Raw genomic sequence first — 9,656 nt, forward strand, 5'->3', positions numbered from 1 at the left:
ACAAGCGTAGGGCGAGGACCCGTCCATCGCCGCTTGCGGCTTTAATTCCTTTATTTACTGAGAACCGCACAATCAATTGGATCGGATTTCCTAAGCAGTAATCTTTGGTAGAACACAACACAAAGGGCTGACCAAACTTGTTGGCCAACTTCAACAATAGTTGCGTAACACGGCTGAGTAGGAATGTTAAGAATTTGTTTAAACACAAAGATTCTTATTCAGTTTCTTATTTTGCTGACAGATGTAACTTTTTTTTTGCATAAACTGTATCATAGGAGCAGATTGATTCCAGATTGATCACTGTTCATACACAGACAACACTTCAGCACTTCACTGGAATAATTTCTGCCTTACGAGACACTCAAAAAAAACTATCAAAGATAAACAAGCCACAAAATGTTAAGTTCAAGTGCTTGGTGTATGGACACACTCACATGCAGCTGTCTAACATTCTGCCCCAGCCTTCCCCTCCTCTCCCCCCGCCTCTAATTTCACCCCTGCTTCGTCCTGTCCATCATCCCTTCGCTCCCTCCCTCTCCTTGCCTGTTCTTCCTCCCTCTTACCCAGAATGCAACGCAGGCTGAGCAGGCTCAGCTGCGCTATAAAAAGGCATAGAATGGGGGAGGGAGGGCTGCCGTGCAGCAGGAACTGTGCAGACACACACACGGGGATCCAGGGACAGCAGCCCCCTTGCACTGGGATCTAGAGCCACAGCGCGAAAGAGAGGTCAGTACAGAGGACAAAGGCTTAATAGAGGAAGAGCGAGCCAGGAATGGCTGGAACTGAAAGGTCTGACTTTGCGAGAGGGAGTGACGAATGGAGAGATGTCAGGGAGGGAGAGTGCAGACAGGCAGAGTGGGCAGGGCTGTCTAATGGGATGGAGAGTGAGAATAACAGGCAGAGGCTGTAATGGCAAACTGTCCTCTGGTTTCCTTGAGACACTGGTTAGTCACTCTTTAAAATGGTTGACAGGGTCAGGAGCAGGCATTTGTGCACAGTGCACAGGTTGAAGGTCTTGTGTGTCATTCACAGTGGTGGCACTCAGTGGATTACATAATTATTGTAATGACATTTTGCACCACTGAGTCTTTTTTGGGTTTTTTTTCTGACTTTTCATTGCAGATTATTTGCCTCCACTTCACATAACATGTCAACATCCTTGTAAACCTACAGCCATTGAAGTACATTCATGCAGCCATTTCACTCCACTGCCATGCCTCCAGCCCCACTAATGGTCATTAACAGGGGCTGGGCCATATCGATTCTCGCGCGTGCACGGTGCACATTAAAGTGACCACGGCGTGCAACTTGGAACACAAACACGTCCACAACAACTGAATTTCTCATGCTCCATCCTCTCACAAACAACATGGAATATCTCCCACTGCACTGACGTCAAAGGGTCCCCTGTTCTTCCTTAAAGGGACAGTTTGCTCAATTAAACTTCAGGGTTCCTTGGTAACCAGCTGGCATACAGGCAGAATGTCACTAATAGAACGTGGGCTCGGTACTTTGTTTTTCGCTCCAGGGGCAGTCAGTCTCCGTGTGCTTTTTGAGAATGGTTGACACGACATCCCTTAACAGCTGCAGTGTGACTGAGTCTTTTTTTAGCAGGGCTGCACGTTAAAAAACAGTAATAAGACATGTGGGTGGCACAGCCAAGACGGAGCGACACGGGGGTGGGGTCTGTGGCGAGTCGAGGAGCTTTATATTTCAATTCGAGGATTGAATTAAGAACTCCATAAATCACACATTTTAATATATAACCACTAATATATGAGGGTGTGCAGTAGCTTCACATTTAACACTGTATTGCCTTATTTCTTAGTATTGAATGTAACTCCCTCACTCAAGAGCCATTTAAAGTATTTTGCAAAACGCTGGTATCACACACGTCTGACATGCCAAAGAAGCATGGGACCCGGGAGAAGGAACCATAATAGGCCAGAGAGGGATTCCCAAACCGGCTCGGTGCTGACTCAGATGCCAGCGTCCGAGTGACATTTACACAGACCACAGGGTTAATGGGTGCTGACATAAAACTGGACACCGGAGAAGCTGCACCACCGGTACCGAGGTGTACTTCCAGTGAGAATCAGAGAACTAACCGGTAGCTTTGGTCAACACCTGTCAGCTTTAGAAGTATAAAAATCTATCATTTGCAACACATTTAATGTAAATCTGTTGTGTTTTTTCTCCATAGTGAAACAACTTTCTAACACTTTAAATTCCTCCAAGCTTTGTTATCAATCTGGTGCTACACTAACAGATTTGTTTGAACAACAGGCAGCGAGCAAACAGTCCCATTGTCACCAGGTCAAATTAAAGCTTTGCTGAATCCATTCTAATGTCAGCTGTAGATCTTATACAGTAGGGCTAAAAAAAGAATGTACCCATCAAGGTATAAAATACAGCCTGCACAGAGAATCAAATTCCCCCGATAGACCTTTGATATTTATCTCATCCTGTTTCCATTTATTCTTTTTCGCTGTTTGTGTAAATTAGAACTCCACGATTGCGCTCAAACTATCGAATGCAGTAACTAAGCTGCAGATATTTGTAAGTAGAACGTTTTGCGGTATGTCCTGACACCCTGGTGACCCTGCCAGGACACTTAGATCTAACTCTGAGCCCCATGGTAACCTTTACCTCCTTACACAAGTCTCGTTTCACGTAGCGGGACATTCTCGGGTTACTTAATGACCGTAGCTAAAACATGAGAGTGATGTAAGAAACCTAGTAACAGTGGAGAATACATAAACGTATAGTAACCACAGGTACTGAGGGTAAATACTCCATATAATTGGTTTGAGTTGGTCTCTAAGCACTGATGCACAGCAGCCGTTTAACAGACATCAGTTTTATCCAAAACACATGTAAAATGATTAAAGTAGCTCATTCCCAACCCAACCGCACACGAAAGAGGCAAGCTGCGACTCGAAGATATGCGTTCACACCAGCACTTCGGCCAACTTGCTTCCTCATTCCTATGACTTCTGACTTGGTGTCGGCTAAAGGGGAAGCGCAAACAGGAAACATTGTGGCTATTGTCTTCTTTAGATATATTTAGCAATGTGAATACAAAATATTCGTGGTCAGTCAAATAGTGAAGGACTAGAATTGCTGAGGACTGACTGTGCAGCATTAAATACGTTACAACTACGGTTCCCTCTACAGCTGGTTGGCTGAATCTCCAGGAATTCACAGTTTTTTTTTTTTTTTTTAAATAGATCTCAAATAGCTTTAACACCATAGAGGAACAAAACAGCGTTGATATTTAAAGCTTCAAGACATACTGTTAAGTCTGTTTACTTCTATTACACTCAACTAAATTAGAGCTCCTTTGTACGACTGACTTCACAATGCACAAAAAAACACATGCAACAAGACTCACTCCTAAAAAAAAAGAAGAATGTTTTAAACACAACAGTATTGATTCCCTGAGTAGATAAAGCAGTTATGTAACAGCTGCAGGAAATGCCTATGGAAAATCATTGTATGGTCCTGATTATACTGCTGCAACAATCAATGGAACATTTACTTACATTCATGGTGGTAAACAAGTTAATCATCATCAAAATGTAACATCTGACAAACTACCAAATTATTAAAAAAACATGCTCCTGTCTTTTCTGACTCCAACATTAATCCTTGCATTGAAATGTCATGGTCCACTTTTCAGATAATTCACTGTCAGCTCAATCTGCCTTTTTAAAATGTGTCCTACTTAGTCTTTCTACTGCTGTCAAATGTCCTGCCACCGTGAATTTACATGCTTCTCTATGTCCTTCTCTGTCTTGCAGTTAAAGGAAAACACTCAACAGACACAACACAATGGCAGGTAATGAACAAATGTGTTTAAATAAGATTATAGATGCTCTATTACTGAAGAGTTGTTGGTTGAACATGTAAAGTTGTGTTTTTATTATTTATCCAATGGGGTTAAAGTAAAGGAGAGGCAGACTTCTTTATTTTTTTTTAAAACGTGGACTCTGCTGCCCTCTTTTGGTCGGAGTTTGAAAATACAGATTTGCACATTTAAAATAGACATGGCTTTTCAGTGTTGCTTGAGACATAAAGTGTTAAGAGAAGTAATTTAATTAACAACAGAAATTCTGTATCATGAGGAAGTAATTGTTTAAAAGTAGTTATTAAACAATTCCACATAGTTAAGAAAAAGGCCAAATTTGGGGTTTTCTTTTTGTTTCTTGCTCATTGGTTAGATTTATTACTCAGATTTCCCCTCACTGTGAGCACATGGCTGCATAACATTAATAGGTGACAACAGTTGCCATGCCAACACTGTTTGAGTAATACACCAAAGCAACCAAAGCAGCCTGTTGGATCAGGTGACTCGGTCCCCTTCAGCTAAAAATGGAAAATCCATGCACTGACGTTTCCTCTAAGTGTCGTTCCTCCACGTTAGAGTCTCGAGATGGTTCGTTACAAAAATTCATTCCTTGTGTGTTGAACTTTTGATGCATCATGTGTGGATTTACAACATGTTTATGCTCTTTTCAGACAAAATTAAAGACGCCAAGATCATCTTTGTTGTGGGTAAGTACACTAAATCGCTCTTTAGCAGTCACACAAACAGCTATCTGTGTCATTTTGTGCTACAATCACATTGTTTTTGCTTATTTCCAGGTGGGCCCGGCTCCGGAAAGGGCACCCAGTGTGAGAAGATAGTGGCAAAGTACGGCTACACCCATCTGTCATCTGGAGATCTGCTCCGTGCTGAGGTGGCTTCTGGCTCTGAGAGGGGCAAGACGCTCCAGGCCATCATGCAGAAGGGAGAACTCGTACCCCTGGTAAAACAGCAGGCCATAATGTCATTTAATCACTCTCAGAAATGATTGTTTTTGTCTCCCAGATGTGCATTAATAAACACACGTGTGCACAGATAAATAATGTAAAATAAATGGTTAAATAATGCATTTTCTGTCAAAAAATGCCATATCACGGTGAAGGTTGATCATAACATTTGGCGGTTGCTTTCAGGACACAGTCTTAGACATGATTAAGGATGCCATGATTGCCAAGGCTGATGTCTCCAAGGGCTTCCTTATTGATGGCTACCCCCGTGAGGTGAAGCAGGGAGAGGAGTTTGAGAAGAAGGTAGGAGCTGCTGTTAAAATGCTGGATTATAATTCATCCCTGCAGCAAATGATAAAATAACATTTTAAAAAAAAGAAGCTTTAATGAGCAAACTCCTCTCTGTGATCCCAGATCGGCAAACCCTGCCTGCTGCTGTACGTCGATGCCAAAGCAGAGACCATGGTCAAGAGGCTGTTGAAGCGCGGCGAGACCAGCGGCCGTTCTGATGATAATGAGGAGACCATCAAGAAGCGCCTGGACCTGTATTACAAAGCAACCGAGCCAGTCATCGCCTTTTACGAGAGCCGCGGCATTGTCAGGAAGGTGAGTATGACTGCTGTGATAGTAAAAAAAATAAAGGCACTAAATCATGAGTAACAGCTAACATATATCCTTTGTCATGGTGCCCTCTTCCTCTGCGTAGGTCGACTCCGAGCTGCCCGTGGATGACGTCTTCGGCCAAGTCTCTAAGGCTATTGATGCACTGTAGTAAAACAACATAACTAGATGAGCTGTGTCTGGTTGTTGTTTTATTTTTTTTAATTTTCTTAATGTTAATTTCATAAGGACTAAACGAGAGAAACAACACATTTCCCACTTAAAAATACAAACACAAGGCCGATGAGGATCAAAGATGCCTTAAATCTGATTCTAAAGAAAGTTTCAAAGCCAATCTACTTAAAGCAGAATCTGTAAATTTTCTTTTTTTTTTCCTTTTGAGAAAAAATATATACATATTATTTATAATATATAAGCCTCACTTCTGTTCTGTGCTGAACATGTATGTGGATGTATCTGCAAGTCGGAGCAGAAGAGTGTCAACCACGTCCCGACTTTTAGGAAAACCCTGGGACGAACTTTATCTTTTGTTCTCTCTTTTTACTGCCATTCATGATTTCTTGTGCCGCTGAACAACAGCAGAGATCACCCACTGTGGAAAAACTGGTGAAACTCTGCGTACATTCACAGGACTTTTTTAAAAAACGACTTTGCTCAACCACCCATTATCTTCATTCATTTCTATTAACCCATTTACTATATTTAAAGCACAGAAATGTTATATATTTTTTTCCATCATGATGTACACATGTAACATGGGTGTCTATAAAGTGGTATATGTAAAAAAAAAAAAGAAAATTAAAGTAGCCTATAATGAAAAACTTCCATTTGATATTGCTTGAATCTATTTTGATCCTATTTGATAGTACCGCAGACTGACACTGTGAGTAATCCAGGACAAACAAGTGCACACACACATAAAAAAAAGCAGACTTTGACAGCTGTGCCAAATTGAAAAAGGAAACGCTTTTCTATTCAGAAATCACGTCGAAGGTGCTGGAGCATGTAGACACAACAGGATACAGGACGCGGTGCAGCAGCCACAGCTCACCCCTGTTATTACAATTTTCCTTTGAGGCCTTGATGATCAACTGGTCTTCCTTTACCTCTCACCTTCCTCTCTCTCTCTCTAACACACACACGTATTTCCAGCTGGACAAGCAAACACTGCAGCAGGTATCCGGACCGGTCTCTAAGGGGAGCCCTGCTTCACGACTGCGCGCCGTAGGGATGAGGAAGAGGAAAACAGGCTTCTGAAAGGTGGACAGGATGCGTCCATCGGAAAGTCAATCAGGAGCAAGGGCGTCCGTGAGCACTTTCATAAAATCATCGAGGATGCCGCTTGAATGCTTGGAATGCTGGGGTTACTCAATAAAAGTGCAAAACAAAGGGGGACGATCGGAGGGCGCAGTGGAATTCATCACGTACGACAAGGAAAGGAAGAAAGAAAGAAAGACTGAATGTTGGAGAGAGATGGCGCTAACAAGACCACGTTTCACAGTGTGTGCAGATACAGTCCTGCAGCTCAGGGATCTAAAGAAAAGTTAACAAACACGAAAAAAAACTACCCAGCAGAGAACATTTAAGCATTCAAGTCAACTGATGAGCTGCAATCTGTAGGGTTTTCAACTGTTTGATTCCAGAGCCCCCCTGTGGTAGCTTTAAAAAACAGAAGCAACGCAAAGGCCCCACAATACAGAAATAGCCAGCTGTATTAATTCAAGATATATTCCAGCATTCATTTTTAACCTCCCGAACACAGCAAAAAATGATTAATGCATCGTGTCTCGGCTGAAAGCGCAGCTGAGTGTTAGGACTCAGACAGGAAAAAAAAAAAAAAAAGGCTGGGAGCATGGTGGAGCATTCATTGATTCATCGCATGCAAGATAGTTGTCAACAAAATAATTTGTTTTCCCACCTACCAGCAGAACTAATGGTTAATTCCATGAAATAGGCTTATGGAGATGAGTTAACGAGCAAAACCGCCAAATTTGCAAATGAAACCTTCTCTGCGTACGACATCCATCAAGACAAATAAGATGATCGGGAGAAAAAAAAAAAGTGGGCGCATGAAGTGTAACTGTGTTCATTTATTTGTAGCCGTGGAGGCTGATGTGAGCTATGAGCATCGCGTACCTGTTTGGTATCTATTAGGAAAAGGAATAATTTTTCAATTAGTAACGCGGAAATGAATCAGAGTCTGTCGCTTGTGGCAGTTTCAGATAAGTTCTCGGACATACTGTATACTGTATTTATGATTCTTTTGTTTGGGCTGTCAGGTAAAAAAAAAAAAAGGTAGTAGGTCAGAAATAAAGCACCTGAGTAGAATTCTAAACTGCTTGGATAGATGTAACCCAGACCGCAGTGTCTCTTGGGAATCATCTGGGCAACCAGTCAGCTCTCAATGAGGGTGTTTTAAGGAAATTTACCGCTTTATACATCTTGAGAAAATAACCTCGTTTCAGACTGTCGCAGAAAGTTACAGCAACTTTATGGCTTCAATTAACCAGGACCTCTCACTTAGCTGAAACCTAACTGCACTCCCAGCGAAAAAAAAAAAAAAAACCTGAATTATATTCAAAAGTGAGATATGATTTTGCAAATGGGACTCCTTTTTATAATGAGGGCCTTGTCAATTAGCTACCTTGGGGGATTGTAGATGTACATTAAATGACTTTGTAAGGGCAGATACGCCTCTGTTCATCTTGTATCAGTCTGGGATATTACCAGTGCAGGGCCATGCGTCAGATCCCCCCTTGGAGGACGATAAGGAAACGACTAAGCTGGCACATGCTCTTTATTCTCTGTCGCTGCTCCTGCTTTGTGGGCTGCGGTGCGATGGCTGGCTGGCTGGCTGGCTGGCTGGCACCGCTAGAGACCCAGTGGCACCGTGCGGGAACCAGCGTCAACCTGTGATGAAAGACGCTGGCCGATTGTTTCCTGTTATTGAAAAACTACTCATGGGTGGGGGGGGGTTTGGTTAGAGAGTCGGAGGTGGGTGGGGGCAGGCTCCAAGAAAAAAAAAAAGGAATGCCATTGAAGCAGAGTGCTACTGTAGAAGTGTCCTCTGGCCGGCATCAGATGTGATTGAGTTCCTGAGGTGAATGCCAACTGTGACATATTCCTCGGCTTCTATATGCAAACCGTGCGACCTACTGCTGGTGGTGGGGGGGGGAGTGCAGTCATTTAAGCACCAAAGAATACAAGGAGCATAAAACTGTCTCCACTTACCGCCATATCCCCATATGCATTTCTTTGTTCGTGCTGCCTGCAAAGAATGAGGTCGCAAGTACAGAGTCAAGATCCAGAATATCAACTAGTCTTGGAAAAATAGCTCTTTGTATGACTATTATTAATGCACGGTGTGTTCCTAGCGTGCTAAGACGTAGACCAATTAGTCACTAAGTGCAGTGATTCATAGCGGTGGATTACCTACATTCAGCGGTTCTTTGTGCACATAAAGGTCAGGTTAAAGGGACTATATTCTTATTATATATTCTCACTACCATGTGAATAATTAACGAAGATATAAATTTAGTTTTTTGCTTGATGATGGCCATGCAAACCTACACACTTCAAAGTTTGCATTTTCCAGCTTTACTCTTTCTGTTGTTTTGTTCTGCAACCCAGAAAAGAAGATACCGCTCAACGAATTTCAACCATAACACATATAACACGTATGAGCCGAAAATGAGCTAAACAGAGAGGAACAGACATAATAGCTCCTGCTCGTGTCATTTTGTTTGCTACATCAATTTTGTAATTATTGTAAATGCTTTTGTAGCATTGTCCAAGCATGTGCCTGTTTTTCTTTCTCTCCTTTTCTTCTGCGTCTCTGCTCTGCCAGTAGACTTTGTGTGGAGAGCTGATTTGATGGGATGATGACTCGTCTGAGCCGGCTCAGTACAGAAAGGATGTTGTGTCTACTCTTTGCGACTCTTACTCGTTCTTTGTGATGGTGCTGTAGCCAGAGATAAGCTCTATTCCAGGAGGAGGTTTTTGTTGTTTTCAGCGTTTCATCAAGACATTTTTTTTTACTTTTTGATAAAAATACAGTTTGAAACATGATAACAAATTGATTGATTTGAAATAAAATTCATGCAAATTCACTTATTTTAGCTGGTTAGACCTCCTATCAGTTCTGTGGGGGCTCAAACAGACTGAGATGATACGTCTACTTCCTGAAGACATTTTTGGTGTGTAAATAATAAACTATAATG

General features: G+C 42.1%; 1 protein-coding gene across 1 annotated transcript; it reads left to right on the forward strand.

Moving 5' to 3' along the window:
• Positions 1-618: 618 nt before the first annotated feature.
• On the forward strand, positions 619-5,608 carry ak1 (adenylate kinase 1). Its single transcript, XM_008279206.1, has 7 exons — positions 619-726; positions 3,804-3,841; positions 4,522-4,557; positions 4,648-4,811; positions 5,002-5,118; positions 5,230-5,421; positions 5,522-5,608. Exons 2-7 carry the CDS (start codon positions 3,835-3,837, stop codon positions 5,585-5,587), a joined length of 582 nt encoding a protein of 193 aa, XP_008277428.1. The 5' UTR covers positions 619-726; positions 3,804-3,834; the 3' UTR covers positions 5,588-5,608.
• Positions 5,609-9,656: the final 4,048 nt, after the last annotated feature.

Source organism: Stegastes partitus, unplaced genomic scaffold (assembly GCF_000690725.1).
Source record: "Stegastes partitus isolate 25-593 unplaced genomic scaffold, Stegastes_partitus-1.0.2 Scaffold148, whole genome shotgun sequence".
NCBI lineage: Eukaryota > Metazoa > Chordata > Actinopteri > Pomacentridae > Stegastes > Stegastes partitus.